This window comes from Cetorhinus maximus, chromosome 9, assembly GCF_964194155.1.
Source record: "Cetorhinus maximus chromosome 9, sCetMax3.hap1.1, whole genome shotgun sequence".
Classification (NCBI taxonomy): Eukaryota; Metazoa; Chordata; class Chondrichthyes; order Lamniformes; family Cetorhinidae; genus Cetorhinus; species Cetorhinus maximus.
In genome coordinates, this window is record NC_135887.1 from 62,872,965 (window position 1) to 62,891,566 (window position 18,602).

Here is an 18,602-nt window from a genome sequence, read left to right on the forward strand (position 1 = left end):
CCAACACCCCCTCACCCCACATCCCACCAACACCCTCAACCACCCCCCACACCCCAACACCCCCACATCCCCAACCACCCCCACACCCCACTAACAACTCCAACCACCCCCCACACCCCCAACCACTCCCATATCCCAACACCCCTAACCACCCCCACATCCCACCAACACCCCCAACCTCCCCCACACCCCATCAACCACCCACACACCCCCTACCCAACACCCACAACCACCCACTCACCCCCCCACGCCAACACCCCCAACCATCCCACAGCCCACCACACCCCCAACCACCCCCACACCCCACCAACATGCCCAACCACCCCCACACCCCACCAACAACCTGCATCCTCTCTCCACGCACCAACACCTGACTTGCCCCACTCACCTCCAACACATCCCAATCTCCCCCCACCCAAACAAACCCCAACCTACCCCCAACCCAACAATAACCCCCAATCTTTCCCACACCCCACCAACAGCCACCAAACTCCCCCCACCCTCCACCCCTCCAAAAGCCCCCAATCTCACCCCTACCCCAACACCGCAACCTCCCCCTCACCTCCAACATCCCCAACCTCCCCCCTCCAACTTCCCCAACCCTCGCTCCACCCCTCCAATACTCCCCAGCTTCCATCCTCTAACACCCCCAACCTCCCCCCACACCTCTAACACCTGCAACCTCCCCCTCCAACATCCTCAACACTTGCTCCACCCCTCCAACACCCCCAACTTCCCCCACACCTCAAACATTCCCCAACCTCCCTGCACACCTACACCACCCAATCTCCCTCTATCCTCCAACACCCCCCAACCTCCCCTCCAACACTACCCATCCCTCCAACACTTCCAACCTCCTCCCACATCCCAACACACCCCAACCTCCCACTCTCCTCCAACACCCCCAACCTCCTCCTCCAACACCCACAACCTCCCCCTCCAACACCCACAACCTCCCCCTCCAACACCCACAACCTCCCCCTCCAGCACCCACAACCTCCCCCCACCCCTCCAACACCTTTCAACCTTTCCCCAGGCCTGCAACTTCCCCAATCTCCCCCACCCCTCCAACACCCCCAATCTACCCCCACCCCTCCAACACCTGCCAACCTCCCTCCACTCCTCCAACTTCTCCCTCGACCTCACCAACATCCTCCAACCTCTCTCCTCCCCTCCAACACTTGCCAACCTCTCCCACATCCCTCCAATGCTCCCAACCTCCGCTCACCCCCTAACTTCGCCCAATGAACCCCCCTCCAACATCCTCCAACCCCCCCATCTGTGCCAACCTCCCCCGACCTCTCCAACACCTCCAACCACCCCCCCACCCCTCCAACACCTCCAACCGCCCCCCCACCCCTCCAACACCACCAATCTCCCGCGCCCCTCCAACATCCCGCAACCTCACCCCACCCCTCCAACGTCCCCTCACCCCTCCAACTTCCCCCAACCTCCCCCCACCCCTCCAACACCCCCAACCCCTCCAACATCCTCAAACCCTCCACCCTCTCAACTGCCCCAACCTCCCCACTACCCCTCCAAAACCCCCCAACCTCCCCCAACCCCAACCTCCCCCGACCCCAACTTTCCCAACCTCCTCCCACCCCTCCAATACCCCCTACAAACCCCCATCAACACCTGCCAACATCCCCAATCTCCCCCTCCCCTCCAACATCTGCCAGCCTACCCCCAACCCCTTCAACATTCCCAATCTCCCGCTCCTCTCCAACATCCCACAACCTCGCCCACCTCTCCAACACCAACATTCCCTCCAACACCCCCAACCTCCTCCAACGGCCCCCCAACCTTCCATGAACATTCTCTCCCAGCCCCAATTGCCTCTAACATAGAGATTTCACTTACCAGTTTTCAAAAAGAACACTCTTAGTTGGAGGGGTGTGGGAAAGGTAGGCGAGGTGCTGTTGTTGACCTTCGGTCAGATTTGTGGTTTTCTGGCAGGCTTTTCAAAAAACAAATCAGAACTCCAAAGCTCCCCAAAGATCAGAAGTAGCAATGCAGCAACTCAGTGAAATTAACCTGGCAGATCGGCTTTAAAATATCCGAACTATCAAGATGACGGCTTTTTTTAAAGTCAGTCTTTCAGATCTGCCTCTGGCTGTTCAAGCTGGGGGAACAACAAGAAATTCCATTTAGAGCAACAAGCCTGGTCCCCTTTAGCCCCTGGGCCCCAGTGTTTGGCACCATCTGCATCCTGGGCCCTGTATACAGATTAAAGATCCCCCAATTATTATATTGCCTATGTTATAAGCTCCAATTTTTTCTTGTTTAATGCTTTGTCCAATGGTATAACTACTGTTATGGGACTTATAAACTATTCCCACCAATTTTTTCTGACCCTTATTATTCCTAATCTCCACTTTACCTGGCTTTTCAAAATGTTGTGCACCCTGGAATATTTATTTCCCAACCTTGGTCACCTTACAACCATGTCTCTGTAATAGCGATTCTACTCAACCCATTATCCTTATTTGTGCTGCTAGTTCACCTATCTTGTTATGATTGCCTCATGCTCTCAGATAAAGAGCCTTTAATGTTATTTTTTACCATTATTCTTTATATGAACCTTACTCGCTGGTATACTATTTCTGTTAAACTCTTTGGCCCTTCCTGTCCCACACTGAGTGACTTTACTGAAATTGTTACACTGCTTTGTTGTCTTGACTTTTCTCTTGAGATTCTTAAATTTTCCTGACCACCCACTCCTTTTAGGTAAAAGCCCTATACACACCTAGCTGTGTGATTCATTAGAACTCTGATCCCAGTCCAGTTTAAATGTAGCCCATCCCAAAAAACAGCTCCCTTTTTCCTGAGTGCTGGAGCCCCATGAGATGAAACCCTTTCTTTCCACACCACTCTGAGTCACACATTTAATTCTCTAATCTACTTGACACTGCCATGCATTGTTCAGGTAATAATTCAGACATTATTACCCTTGAGGTTCTGCTTAATTCAGAACACAGTTCCTCAAAATCCCTCCACAGAACCTCATGTTTAGTTTTACCTATGTCATTGGCTCCAACATGGACCATGACAATTGGATCCTCCCCTTCCCACTCATCCGTGGCTGCAAGGTGTCCTGAACTTTGGCACTGGGCAGGTAATGCAACCGTTGGAACTCCTGGTCATGGCTACAGAGAACAGTGTCTATCCCCTGACTATACCATCCCCTATCACTACCACATTTCTATTCACTTCCCTGATTTGAATGGCCTCCTGCACCATGGTGCCATAGTCAGTTTTCCCATCCACCCTGAATTCCGTGTTCTCATGCACACAGGTAGCAATCACCTCATTCTTGTTGGTCCAAGCCAAGGGCCAAGGCTTTTCCATCACAACATCCTGGATCCCTATATCTGCCTGACTCACAGTCGTACGCTCCTGTCCCTGGCCATTGACCACCTCTAAAGTACTACTTAACCCAAGGGGTATGACTGCCTCCTGTATCCAGGTAACTGTCCCCTGCAATTGCCCTGCAATTTCTGCAGTTCAGATGCCAGCTCAATAAATCTGTGTGGAAGTTCCTCAAGCTGCGCACACTTGCTTCAGATGTGATTGTCTGGGACTACAATGCTGTCCGCAAACTCCCACATCGCAGCTATAACACATCACCTGCCTGCCATTGCTATCTAAATTACTTACTATTTAATTATTTAAATTTATTGTTCAATCAATTGTTTTTGTTCTATGCTTAATTTATCTAGTTTATTAATTTAATAAATAGTAAGTTAGATTCTTAGCTCTGAGTTTGACACACCTCCCCAACTTAAAGAACAAAATAAAAGTACAATACTCAACCACCTAACTTCTGCCCTATGATATCATTCCTTTGTTTTTGTTGATTGATAGTCCACTTTGAGTCCCGCTCTGGTCTCTGCCACCACTGCACTGTTTATATATTTTTAGTAATCTCCTGGACTGCTCTGGTCTCTCATTTATTTAAACTACCTAAATGTTTAATGATCTTAAAATCTCTAGCAAATCTCCTCTCAGCCTTCTCTGTTCTAGGAGAAAAACCTTAAACTTCCCCAGTCTATCCATGTAACGTCATCCATCATCCTTGGAATCATTCTTATTTATCTCTTTGTACCCTCTACAATGCTTTCACGTTCTTCCTAGATCAGTGCCCACTATTGGTTGCAATACTCCAGCTGTGGCCAAACCCATGTCTTATATAGGTTCGGCATACCTTCCTGACTTTTGTGTTCTGTTCCTCTATTTATAAAGAACAACTTGCATTTATATAGCACCTTTCATTACTACAGGATGTCTCAAAGTGCTTTGCTGCCAATGAATAACTTTTGAAGTGTCATCACTTGTAGGAAACAAAACAGCCAAATTGTGCACAAGTTCCCCCAAATGGCCATGTGATAATGATCAGGTAATCTATTCATCTATGTTGATTTTTTAAAAATGTATTCTTTCACAGAATGTGGGCTTCGTTGGCTAGAGCGGCATTTATTGCCCATCCCCAGTTGCCCTTGAGAAGGTGGTGGTGAACTGCCTTCTTGAACTGGTGCAGTCCATGTGGTGTAGGTACACCCACGGTGCTGTTAGGGAGGGAGTTCCAGGGTTTTGACCCAACGACAGTGAAGGAACGGCGATATATTTCCAAGTCAGGATGGTGAGTAGCTTGAAGGGGAACTTCCAGGTGGTGGTGGTGTTCCCATCTATCTGCTGCCCTTGTCCTTCCCGACGGTAGTGGTCGTGGGTTTGGAAGGTGCTACCTAAGGAGCCTTTGAAAGTTCCTGCAGTGCATCTTGTAGATGGTACACACTGCTGCCACTGTGTGTTGGTGGTGGAGGGAGCAAATGTTTGTGGAAGGCGTGCCAATCAAGTGGACTGCTTTGTCCTGGACAGTGTCAGGCTTCTCGAATGTCATTGGAGCTGCAGTCATCCAGGCAAGTGGAGAGTATTCCATCACACTCCTGACTTGTGCCTTGTAAATGGTGGACAGGCTTTGGGGAGTTAGGAGGTGAGTTACTTGCTGCAGGATTCCTAGCCTCTGACCTGCTCTTGTAGCCACAGTATTTATATAGCCATATTTATATGGCTAGTCCAGTTCAGTTTCTGGTCAATGGTAACCCCCAGGATGTTGATAGTGGGGGATTCAATGCCATTGAACGTCAAGGAACGATGGTTAGATTCTTTCTTGTTGAAGATGATCATTGTCTGGCACTTGTGTAGTGTGAATGTTACTTGACAATTGCCAGCTCAAGCCTGGATATTGTCCAGGTCTTTCTGCATTTGGACATGGACTGCTTCAGTATCTGAGGAGTCGTGAATGGTGCTGAACATTGTGCAATCATCAGCGAACACCCGCACTTCTGACCTTAAGATGGAGGGAAGGTCATTGATGGAGCAGCTGAAGATGGTTGGGCCGAGGACACTATCCTGAGGAACTCCCACAGTGATGTCGTGGAACTGAGATGATTGACCTCCAACAACCACAAGCATTTCCTTTGTGCTAGGTGTGACTCCAACCAGCAGAGAGTTTTCCCCCTGATTCCCACTGACTCCAGTTTTGCTCCCTGATGCCACACTCTGTCAAAAACTGCCTTGATGTCAAGGCCATCCAAATACTTCCCCTACACTGCCCCCTGTATATCCAGACACTCCCCCTACACTGCCCCCTGTATATCCATACACTTCCCCCTACACTGCCACCTGTATATCCATACACTCCCCCTACATATCCATACACTCCCCCTACACTGCCCCCTGTAGTAATTGCGGCAATTGGCCGAGTTGAATTTGTCCTGCTTGTTGTGTGCAGGACATACCTGAGTAATTTTCCACATAGCCGTGTAGATGCCAGTGTTGTAACTGTACTGGAACAGCTTGGCTAGGGGCACAACAAGTTCTAGAACAAGTTCCTGATATCACCTGGAGTGAATTGAACTGACTGAAGACTGGGGACCTCCGGAGGAGGCCAAGATGGATCATCCACACAGCACTTCTGGCTGAAGATTGTTGCAAATGCTCCAGCCTTATTTTTGCATTGATATGCTAGGTTCCGCCATCACTGAGGATGGGGATATTTGTGGATCTTCCTCCTCCAGTGAGTTGTTTAATTGTCCACCATCATTCACGGCTGATGTGGCAGGACTGCCGAGCTTAGATCTGATCCGTTGGTTGTGGAGTCACTTAACTCTGTCTATCACTTGCTGCTTATGCTGTTTGGCACTCAAGTAGTCCTGTGTTTACCAGGTTGACACCTCATTTTTAAGTATGCCTGATGGTGCTCCTAGCATGCCCTCCTGACATTGAAGTCACCCACCCAGAGTAAATTCTGCACCCTTGCCACCCTCAGTGCTTCCTCTAAATGGTGTTCAACATGGAGGAGTACTGATTCACCATGGAGGTGGGGGAGGGGAGGGGGGGTGTGGGGTACGTGGTAATCAGCAGGAGGTTTCCTTGCCCATGTTTGACCTGATGCCTTGAGACTTCATGGGGGCCACAGATGATGTTGAGGACTCTCAGGGCAACTCCCTCCCGACTGTATACGAATGTGCGGCCACCTCTGCTGGGTCTGTCCTGCCGGTGGGACAGGACATACCCAGGGATGGTGATGGTGGTGTCTGGGAAATTATCTGTAAGGTATGATTCCGTGAGTGTGACTATGTCAGGCTGTTACTTGACTAAAACAAAAAACTACTGCGGATGCTGGAAATCCAAAACAAAAACAGAATTACCTGGAAAAACTCAGCAGGTCTGGCAGCATCGGTGGAGAAGAGTCGACGTTTCGGGTCCACACAACCCTTCAACAGAACTGAAGTATAGTTAGGAGAGGGGTGAAATATAAGCTGGTTTAAGGTGGGGGGCGGGGGGAGAGAAGTTGAGGGTGGGGTGGTTGTAGGGACAAGCAAGCAGTGATAGGAGCAGATAACCAAAAGATGTCACAGACAGAAGGATCAAAGAGGTGTTGAAGGTGGTGATATTATCTAAGAAAAGTGCTAATTAAGAATGGATGGCAGGACACTCAAGGTACAGCTCTAGTGGGGGTGGGGTGGAAAGAATACCTTGTCAATCTTTCCACCCCACCCCCACTAGAGCTGTACCTTGAGGGTCCTGTCTCCCATTCTTAATTAGCACTTTTCTTAGATAATATCACCACCTTCAACACCTCTTTGATCCTTTTGTCTGTGACATCTTTTGATTATCTGCACCTATCACTGCTTGCTTGTCCCTACAACCACCCCACCCTCAACTTCTCTCCCCCCGTCCCCCCACCTTAAACCAGCTTATATTTCACCCCTCTCCTAACTATACTTCAGTTCTGTTGAAGGGTCGTGTGGACCCGAAACGTCGAATCTTTTCTTCTCCACCGATGCTGCCAGACCTGCTGAGTTTTTCCAGGTAATTCTGTTTTTGTTACTTGACTCGTCTCTGGGACAACACACCCAATTTTGGCACAAGCCCTTCAGTTGTTAGTGAGGGAGGACTTTGCAGAGTCGACAAGGTTGAGTTTGCCGTCGTTTCTGGTGCCTAGGTTGATGCTGGGTGGGCTGTCTGGTTTCATTCCTTTTAGACTTTTTAAGTGGTTTGATACAACTGAGTGGCTTCCTAGGCCATTTCAGAGGGTATTTAAGAGTCAGCCACATTACTGTGGGTCCGGAGTCACATATTGCCAGACCAGGTAAGGATGGCAGATTTCCTTCCCTAAAGGATATTAGTGAACCAGTTTCAGAGTACCACCAAGGTGCACAGAATACTGGGAGAGACAGATAGCACTGGAGTAGGAAACAGAAAGGTATTATGTGAGGTCAGAGTAAGGGAGAAAGTAATAAAGTCTAAATCAGGGTTACTGTTCATGCATGTGAATGTGCAAGTATGGTAAATAAGATTGGGGAGTTAAATGTGCAGATTGCCATGTGGAAATATGATGTGCTTATTACAGAGACTTGGCTCAAAAAGGGGACAGGCTCAAACAAGGTGTTCAGGAAAGGAAGGAAATTGGAAGGCGTTGCAGTTTTGATTAAGGAGAGCATTGCAGTGCTGGAGAGAGAGGGTGTCCCAGAGCAGTCAAGGACAGAAGCTATTTGGCTAGAGCTAAGCAACAAAAAAGGTGCAATTACATTGCTTGGTGTCGTCCAGTGGGGTTGCAGGAGCACAGGGACCTGGAGTGTATCTATGCATAAATCATTACAGGTGGCAGGACAGGTTGAGAGGGTGGTTAATAAAACGTACACATCCTAGTCTTTATTAATAGAAGCACAGACCACAAAAGGAAGGTTATGTTAAACTTGTATAGAACGCTGGTTTGGCCTCAACTGGAGTACTGTGTCCAGTTCTGAGCACAGCACTTTAGAAAAGATGTGAAGGCATTAGCGAGGGTGCAGAAAGATTCACGAAAATGGTGCCAGGGATGAGGAACTTCAGTTACATAGATAGATTAGAGAAGTTGGGACTGTTTTCTTTGGAGAAGATTGAGAGGGGATTTAATCGAAGTATTCAAAATCATGAATTTGGGCAGAGTAGAAAGGAAGAAATTGCTCCCATTGGTGGAAGAATGGAGCACAAGAGGGCACAGATTTGAGGTAATTGGTAAAAGAAACAATGGTGACATGAGAAAAAACCTTTTTACGTATCGAGTGGTTGGGATCTGGAATATGTTGCCTGAGTGTGTGGTGTAGCAGGCTCAATTGAGACATTTAAGAGGGAATTGGATTATTATCTGAAAAGGAAGAATGCAAGGCTACGGATAGAAGGCTGAGGAGTGGCACTAGGTAAATTGCTCCTTCGGAGAGCTGGCGTAGACATGATAGGCTGAATGGCCTCCTGTGCTTATCATTCTGTGATTGTGAGATGGGTATGGATTTGGGGAGGGTGACAAAAGAGGAAGCTGGAGATGGAGAGGTAACTGGGTAGTACAGCAGGGGTGAGTTTTTTAATCAGTGATTAAAGTATCTACTGTTTAGAATATACTGTGTTATAAAGGACAGATAAAAGCTTGACAGAAGGAAGGAGCGGGTCAAACTGTTAATTTGAATTAACCATACCAGGCATTGAACTGGGATTTTCATCAAATTAATGCAAAGCAAGATGAAGTGTTTGAAATCTTCAAACTGTTCAGTATTCTTGTTAAACCTTAAATGACTAATTAGATTAAGGATAACATATTTGAAAGGGAGGGGAACAATACCTGACGAGAGGTAACTATGAGTCATAAGGCTGCTGGGTTGGGAAGACATAACCTCGGTCAACACTCCAATGCAGTACCAGGAGAGAGCTCATTATTTAAGCTGCTTATCTGAGGGCCTGAGTGTGTTTGAGCTTTACACTGTATCTAACCCTGTGCTGTACCTGTCCTGGGAGTGTTTGACGGGGACAGTGCAGAGGGAGCTTTACTCTGTATCGAACCTATGCTGATACTTTTCCTAGTTTTTTTAAATATAGGGCTTAAAAACTCACTGCAATCTCAACCATTAAACTTACCACTTGCTCCAGGTACTCTGTCTCCCTGCTGCGTTTCCCCAGGATTAGTAACTCTTAGAACAGTCGCTGTAAAGGAACACTGCACTTAAATAATCACCTTTTACAATATCTAGCCTTGTTCCAAAGTGCTTTACAGTCAATGAAACACTTCTGAAGGGTATTCACTGCTTTAACATAGGTAATTGTAATACAGTTCATTCTGGTGATTTACTGGCAGGAGATTATGGAGGCCTGTTAAGAGCTACAGGATGGTCCATTGAACAGTAGAGCACCATGGCACCTAGGTTATCCATATGTAATGCTGACCGCAACCCATTCATTACAAACCGTCACAAAATGAATGTTTGCGGCTGAGTTCACAGCGAACCAGGAGTCAGATTTAGTCCAAGATTGAAAGACATTTGGGATTCAGCAGTGACACGGCATTCAAACTGTGTCTTCACTCTAAGGCATGTACGTAACAGGCAAATTCAATCAGACCATTGAAATACCCAGACTGCACACAAGAGATGAGCTCATAAAAAAATCTCTCACCAATAATTGTTACCGAGTTTCCATCTTGATGCATCATTTTAAATCCTCTCCCCATGCCACTTCCCCCAAACCAGCCTCACACTGTGGGCGAGGGGCAGGGTGACCAGCCTCACCACTGTGGGCGAGGGGCAGGGTGACCAGCCTCACCACTGTGGGCGAGGGGCAGGGTGACCAGCCTCACCACTGTGGGCGAGGGGCAGGGTGACCAGCCTCACCACTGTGGGCGAGGGGCAGGGTGACCTGTGCATTAGCATGGTTTTTTCATCTTTGGATTTCAATAAAATACACGTATACATGACACAAACTGAATATGCATAGTTTATTTAAATATTTCATGCTAAATATTTACAAGTAAAATGAAAATACATAAAATGGCTTTAAAAAGAATACCTAAAATAAATCTATGCCTCAAGAAATAGGAGAAAGTGCAGAGAGTTAATTTCATTGATGGCTCTGTATATAGCTGGGAGGTACTGAAGATCTGATCCCTGTGCAATGAGCAACAGCCTCACACTAGAACAGACAGCACCATTAACACTAACAGCTGGTAGTAACAGTCAGTCCACAGGCTTCATCTGAATACCCAGATTGAGGAATATTTCTACGTTCCTAACGACTGGTTTCACTAATATGGCAGTACTGATAACCAAAGGAGTTTGATTCCTATGATGGCCTGGTTAAAGCGATGTAGTAAATGGGCAGTTGCCTCACGCCAAAAGCATCATTATGGCTGTAATTCCTGGCTGATGTGCTCAACAGCAGATTTCAGCAGAGTCCTTTTGGTTGTGGCAACCAACCACCTAATGTGCTGAAACCATCACCCATATGTTAGGCATAAAGAAATTAACACAATGTGATTATGAGTACCGTGGAAATGTGGGGGACTTTTAAGTAACTAATAGGAGAATAGGATAAATGGGGACAGACCGGTAGCGTTTGGGGAATAAGATCGAGGAGGACAGATGGCTCGTGTTTGGGAATAGAATTGAGGTGATTTGACGGCTACTGTTTGGGGAATAGGATTGAGGAGGGCAGACTGGTAGTGTTTGTACAATAAGATCGAGGAGGGCAGACTGGTACTGTTTGTACAACAAGATTGAGGAGAGCAGACTGGTAGTGTTTGTACAATAAGATCGAGGAGGGCAGACTGGTACTGTTTGTACAATAAGATCGAGGAGAGCAGACTGGTACTGTTTGTACAATAAGATCGAGGAGGGCAGACTGGTACTGTTTGGGGAATAAGATCGAGGAGGACAGACTGCTAGTATTTGGGGAATAAGATCGAGGAGGACAGACTGCTAGTGTTTGGGGAATAAGATCGAGGAGGACAGACTGCTAGTGTTTGGGGAATAAGAACGAGGAGGACAGACTGCTAGCGTTTGGGGAATAAGATCGAGGAGGACAGACGGCTCGTGTTTGAACAATAAGACTGACGAAGATAGACGGGTAGTGCTTGGAGAAGAAGATCGAGGAAGATAGTTGTTAGTGTCATCAGGCTCAGGTCATTTCCTCCCAGTTTGTTACATTCTAGTAACACAATCTAAGAGAAATGGGTGTCATTGAGCCTGATGTGGTCCAGCAGAAAGGACACAACTCCAATTACAGGTGCCAGTTGTTCCTCCGAGAGATCTTCCTGACCCCACCCTGATTTCAGAGAGCATACTGAGGCAATATGTGGGTTGGGCAGACACCTGCAAGTGGAAGTATTTCAGTAATGGTAACAATACTTATTGCAGCATCCCAGTGCTTTAACCTGTCGAAGTCTGACCTGTGTTGAGAAGCAATGTCCAAGCTCCAGGCAGCAATCTCAAATCAACAGCCAAACAACTGACAAGGCACATTTCCTATGCTCCTTCTGAATGAAGAGTGTGGAGTGGGGAACACAGTGGGGACCAGTCTGTGCAGAGCAGGACTCAAAAATTGCCGAGTACTTACAATAAAGCAACAAACTTGGTTAGGTAAGCCAAGGGCTTGGTTGTCTGACATTGAAGCACCATCAATTGTATAGTGGCTGTTCCTAGTTGTGCAACATCTGGTTTATTGCATTTTTCTTTGGTTCAGCATTTTACTGGAGGCTACGAGTCATTTTGCATTGCTCCATTTAGACTTGAGGGAAGAACATCAATATTTTTTTCATACTTGTACAGTAGTTAATCTTGATCAGTTGTCTGCAGGTCACCTTCCCTAGGTTGTACTGAAATGGCACTCTGGTCTGGACCTCAGTTAGACAATGGCAGAGACCAGCATCATGACTCCGATCCCACTGAACAGCAGCAACATCTGATACACAGAGTTCCTGAAACACACAAAGATCAAAAATGCGGGTACTGCAAAGGGAATCTCTGAAGAGTACAAGTGCAGTGCGTGCAATTCCCTGCCTGTCAGAAATCCACTTCTTTTCCCAGAATCATTTACTGCTTTGGTAGCTGATGCACAGAAATCTGTTGCTGAAAACAAGGTAGTAGGCCTCAGGACAGAGTCTCTGGCTTGACTAATTTGAGTACAGAGGATGATTTATGTGCAGCACACGCACCGTGCAGCAAAAGCACAAAGTAAATTCTCAGGTTAATTCTGCAGGGGTTAGGAAAAAGCATGGTGATCAAAGAAAACTTTGGTATTTGGGCTCTGTAACAGTGATGACATTCCCAAAATGGAATACACTAGTTGCAAAGCACTTTGGGAAATTCGGAGGACAGGATGAGAAGCTACATAAATGTAAGTCTTAATCTGAGGACTCTCCACACATTCACAAACAAGCAGATGACTGGGACACAATAAAGATCACTTTAAGGTTTCTATGTATTCTAAACCCTCACGGAGATGTGTAATTATGCAAATACATTTACCAACTGCAGAAAGGCAAGAGTGAACAATACTCAGCTTGGTAAATAGACAAACAGAAAGCAAAGCTTTTCCAAAAACAATCTTTGTGCTTATGGTGATAAATCAGGACCAAACATGTTAGGTACAGATAGATAGCATAAAGCATAAAACTCCTCAGTACTGCCTACATCAAACATTCCCAGGACAGGTACAGCACAGGGTTAGATATAGAGTAAAGCTCCCTCTACACTGTCCCCATCAAAACTCCCAGGATGGGTACAGCACAGGGTTAGATACAGAGTAAAGCTCCCTCTACACTGTTTCCATCAAACACTTCCAGGACAGGTACAGCACAGGGTTAGATACAGAGTAAAGCTCCCTCTACACTGTCCCCATCAAACATTCCCAGGACAGGTACAGCACTAGTTAGCTGTAACAAACTTACATCGACACAGCGCGTTCATGATGTCAGGATGTCCCAAAGTGCTTCACAGTGTATTATGTAATTTTGAAATTTAGTTACTATTGTGGGAAAACATAGCAATCAAATTGTTTCAGTCAAGTCCCTCAAACAGCAGTGATAAACAAACAGATAATTACTCAGTGATGTTGGCTGGGGGATAATTATTGCCCTGGACCCTTGGGGAACATAGCTTAACCCCAATACAAAAGCAAAGTTCTGCAGATCCAGGAAGTCTGAAATAAATATAAAAAATAGTGGAAAAACTGAGTGGGTCTGGCAACATCAGTGGACAGAGAACCAGAGTTAACATTTAAGATCAATTACTTTTTGTTAGAGCAGTTATGACAAAAGATCAACCTTAAACATGGACTGTTTCTTTCTCCACAGATGCTGACAGAACTATTGAATATTTCCACTATTTTCTGCTTTTATAACTTAACTCCAGTCATTGAAGAGTAGACCTTATTGTATCACATTTATATTGTTCCACTTTTCACATCTACCTCAGAAAGTTGCCAGCTTAAGCCCAATTAGGGGCAGTTTTGCATTGTGGATGTATTGCTGCCTTAAACTAGGTTGAGACTACAACACAGTGGCGCGAGCCTTTCATTTGAAACAGAAAGTACCAGATAGGTTTTTACAGCCAATGTTTCATACAGAGAGTTGTATAGAAATATGAAAGGAGGCAGGAGAGGCAGAATGTGAAGTATTGCTGTTTATGATTGAGTGGAATCAGACCAAGAGAATGTGAAGACCCCTTATCTGTTACTTGGGTCTTCAAACAACATTCTTCATCCTTTGATACCAGATAACCATTGAATGATTTTTGCCCAGAAGGACACTCCTCTACACATATTTTGGTCATAGCTGTTCTAACATCCAGCTGTTCTAGACTACATTCTAGGAGATGACTCAGATCTCGAGCTGAGTTCATTGCTTCCTGGGCCTGTCAACAGGTGAGGTTTCCCATTACAAGCAGGCTAGTACGAACTATTGAAGTACAACAAAGATGTGACAGAAATACATGTGAACACACCACAGTCAAGTCACGAGGTGTTCAGCTTCTGCCTGAAACTGGGGAAATACCAGATAATGTAGGACCTGTTCTTGGAGACTCAGTGAGCACCGTTTATTCCCTGCAAAGAAACCAAGTCAGTGGCCATGAAGTACAACAACCCTTACCAACATTCCCACTAGTAAACAGGACCTTTTCTTCCAACCTGTCCCAAGCAAAACCAATCTGCTTCAACTCTGTCCTCCATCACTCGTAGTGTAAAAGTGCAGTTATGCCACATGGCTGGGATGGCTCAACACTCCCCTCCATGTAAGCACAATGGAGTCAAGCATTAAGCACTAGCATTATAAAACTGTTAACACCAGGATGTGAAGGTCATCAAACTTATATCATCTCTCTGATGAGCGGGAAGGTCTGGGTTTTACTTCATCTCTCTGCCCAACATTTCCAGAAACAACAGACACACTATATGGAGCCTCTGATAGGAATGATTACTTACCACACATCCTTTTCCTGAAGGAGGTCAGGTACCACAGAAACCAGAGCAATATACAGAAATCCTCCTGAAGTGAATGGTAAAATCCAAGCTACGCTGTCCCCTGTAAAATTGAAGAACTCGATGCATGAGAATTATAGAGACAGGCTACTGAGTTCCTGAGACACACCTTATATGTGAACATGTCACAGAACATAGAACTACCTTTGTGTGGCAAATGACAGGGAGGGGCTTGGGGGGGTGGGGGTGCAGGTGAGCTGGCCAGAGAGAGAGGGGGCATGTTGGCCCGCCGTGGGGGAGCGTCAGAGAGAGAGAGGGGGTGGGCAGGCTGGCCGTGGGGCAAGTGTCACAGAGAGAGGGGGTGGGCGGGTGGGCTGTGGGGGAGTGTCAGGGAGAGAGGGGGTGGGCAGGCTGGCCATGGGGCGAGTGTCACAGAGAGAGGGGGTGGGCGGGCGGGCCGTGGGGGAGCGTCAGGGAGAGAGGGGGTGGGTAGGCAGGCCGTGGGGGAGTGTCAGAGAGAGGGGGTGCGCGGGCGGGCCGTGGGGGAGTGTCAGGGAGAGAGGGGGTGGGCGTGGGGGAGTGTCAGGGAGAGAGAGGGGTGGGCGGGCCAAGGGGGAGCGTCAGAGAGGGGGTGGGTGGGTGGGCCATGGGGGGAGTGTCAGAGAGAGAAGGGGTGGGCGGGTGGGCCATGAGGGAGCGTCAGAGAGAGGGGGTGCGCGGGCGGGCCGTGGGGGAGTGTCAGGGAGAGAGGGGGTGGGCGTGGCGGAGCGTCAGAGAGAGAGTGGGATGGGCGGGCCGAGGGGGAGCATCAGGGAGAGTGGGGGTGGGCAGGCTGGCCGTGGGGCGAGTGTCAGAGAGAGAGGGGGTGGGTGGGCGGGCCGTGGGGGAGCATCAGGGAGAGAGGGGGTGGGTGGGCGGGCCGTGGGGGAGCATCAGGGAGAGGGGGTGGATGGGCAGGCCGTGGGGGAGCGTCAGGGAGAGAGGGGGTGGGTGGGCAGGCCGTGGGGGAGCGTCAGGGAGAGAGGGGGTGCGCGGGCGGGCCGTGGGGGAGTGTCAGGGAGAGAGGGGGTGGGCGTGGGGCAGCGTCAGAGAGAGAGAGGGGTGGGCGGGCCGAGGGGGAGCATCAGAGAGAGAGGGGGTGGGCGGGCCAAGGGGGAGCATCAGAGAAGGGGGGGTGGGCTGCAGGGGGTTAGTCAGAAAGGGAGGGGGCGGGACCATCAGAGAGGGAGGGGGCGGGCCAAGGGGTGTCAGACAGCGAGAGGGGATGTCAGAGGAGGGCGAGGGCTGCAGGAGGGCAAGTCAGAGAGGGAGGGGGGTTGGCATCAGAGGGAGTGGGCAGGCTGGGGAGGGCAGAGGGGGAGGGGGAAGGCCAGGAGGGCATCAGAGAGGGAGAGGGCGGGGGGCCGTCAGAGAGGGGTGGGGTTCAGAGAGGGAAGGAGCAGGCAGGCGGGCCAGGGGTGGCGTCAGCGAGGGAAGGTGTGGGCCGGTGTTGGTCAGAGTGTGGTGGGCTAGAGAGGGGAGAGCAGAGGTGTGTTTTGGTGGTGGGGTGGGGGATGCAGTGCATAAGAATGAGAGCGTGGGACAGAGATAGGAGTTCATAACGTGGGGAAGAATTGGGCTCTACACAGTGGAATGGCAAGTGAGACACAAAGCCAGAGAAAGTAGGTAATGGAGAATGTGAGAGAGAGAGAACTCAAAGGGGGAAGGGAGAGAACCCAGGACAGAGGCGTGGGGGGAGGGAATGTTGAGGGCAGAAGTGTTGAGCGGAGGGAGCGTTGCATGGTGGGGGTGAGGGTTGGTGAGAAGGCGAGAGAACCTAGAGAGGGAAGGGGAAGGCGAGGACCCAGACATAGAGGGGGTGGGGGTAGGTGAGCAGAGGGAGAGGGGAGGTGGGGTATGGTGTGGATTCAGTCAGAGAGAGGAGGTGGGGGAAAGTGAGGACTCAGAGGGGTTGAGGAAGGTGAGGAACCAGCGAGAGAGAGGCTGGGGTAAGGGCAAGACCCAACGAGAGAGAGAGGGGGAGGATCCAGACAGAGAATGTGGGGGAAGGTGAAGGCTTAGGGGAAGATGAAGATTCAGAGAGGACTCAGAGAGGGGATTGGGGGGGTGGTGGTGGTGGGGGGGGGGGGGGCAGAGGAGGACCCAGAGAGAGGGGGGTGGGGCAAGAGGAGGGCCCAGAGAGAGAGGGAACAGTGAGGGAAGCGGGCAGGACTCAGAGAGAGAGGGCGTGCAGGATGGTGTGGACCCAGAGAGGGGGTGAAGGAAGCGAAAGGCCCAGAGAGAGGGGGTGGGGGAAGGGGAGAGAACTGAGGGGAATTTGGTGGGGGGCTACTGGTGGTGTGGACTGGGGCAGAGAGAACCCAGAGGGAGGGGGTATGCGAAGGTGACAGAACCCAGAGGAACTTCGTGTTGGGTAGGGGAGGGGAGGGAACCCAGAGTGGGATGCGTTGATGGGGGTTGGGAGTTCCCAAAGGGAGTGGGGAAAACAGAAAGAGACAGGAATATAGAGAGCGTGTACTTGAGCAGGGGAAGATGGGGCGAGTGATAAATGGAGAGAGCCGAGACTGAGTGCACAGCTCTACGGTGGGTCCTGTTCGAGACTCGAACAAAATGAGAAATAATGGGGCTCTCTCTCGCTTTCCTCCCCACTGCATTGCCAAGTTTCTCATTTACATCAAGCAGATTAAACAGTACCTGCCCCTTCTGGAGACTGTGCACACATGGCAAAGCAGGCCCCCAGCACTCCTCCAAACGCAGTTGTCAGCTGCATTTTTGCTGCACTCCATCTATCAAATCCTGCCCTGAGCAGGATGGCAAAATCTCCAACCTATGGGTTAAACAGTGAAGTAGTCAGTCAGGCCAAGTTCACTCAGATTAATTTTTCCAGAGGGAATCCAAAATTCTGGCTTTAAATCTTTACCAAGGGAAATTCATCTCTGGACAAAACAATAAGATGCAAGAAAAACATTAGGCAGGAGATTTCTGTGGATTAAAAGTGTTATGATCCCAGCTGATGTTACTACTGAACAAGCCTGATCCCAGGGTGGAACCTGGCTTGATAGGTTATGACTTTTACTTTTTGTTTAGACATGTGGAGGGTGGCTACTGAACAGAGTCATAGGAGTCAGCTGATGAGCTTTTAACAAATAAGAATAAAACATTTATTAAACAAGAAAAGATTAACTATATTACAATACCCCTTCACCCACAATTATACCTTTACAGATTATACAGATTTGTAAGGATAACACAAATTACAAAAGCTGTCTACTACTCTAATGTTCACAGTAAGTACACAGTTCATGTAAACCAATAGGTGACCTGTGGTCAGACAGACTACACACTGAAACCAAGTGACAGATCCCACCCCGAAAAGATGCTACGGATCTGTCATCAACTCCCCCCTCCAGACACTTGTCAGACCACGAGCCAACCGGTCTCACTGAATTCTGTCTTTCACGCGAGGGTTTCCAATCTCCACTGTCTCTCAAATGCCTTCCACAAGGGTCCACCTCCAGGGTTTCGAACTCTCCTTCCAGTGTTCCTCTCCCCTAGATTGCCACATGCATTTAAGCTTTCTTCCACACACTCTCTCTCTGACTCAGCCATGCTAACAGTACGCCACTGCTTCACATACTCATAGCAAAGAGTTTCAGACTTTCAGTTGTCTCCTTGGAATTTCTGGCTTTTTGTATGCCTAAATCGCTTTAAATTTGCGTCCTGCACTTTCTTCTCTTTAAGCTTGAAGCCTTCCTCTCCGCTCCTTACTTTCACTTCCACAAAACAGGACCTTCTCCAGATTCCTGTCCTTGTCC

General features: G+C 48.5%; 1 protein-coding gene across 2 annotated transcripts in view; it reads right to left on the bottom strand.

Moving 5' to 3' along the window:
* Window positions 1-10,292: 10,292 nt before the first annotated feature.
* slc39a13 (solute carrier family 39 member 13) overlaps window positions 10,293-18,602 on the bottom strand; it is a 68,609-nt gene continuing 60,299 nt past the window's right edge. For both annotated transcript variants that reach the window (XM_078548816.1, XM_078548815.1), the window contains 3 exons: window positions 17,482-17,614; window positions 14,791-14,890; window positions 10,293-12,286 (listed from right to left, as the gene is read on the bottom strand). In XM_078548816.1, the coding sequence (XP_078404942.1) occupies window positions 12,214-12,286; window positions 14,791-14,890; window positions 17,482-17,614 (306 nt within the window). In that variant the 3' untranslated portion in view covers window positions 10,293-12,213. The remainder of the gene's footprint in view (window positions 12,287-14,790; window positions 14,891-17,481; window positions 17,615-18,602) is intronic.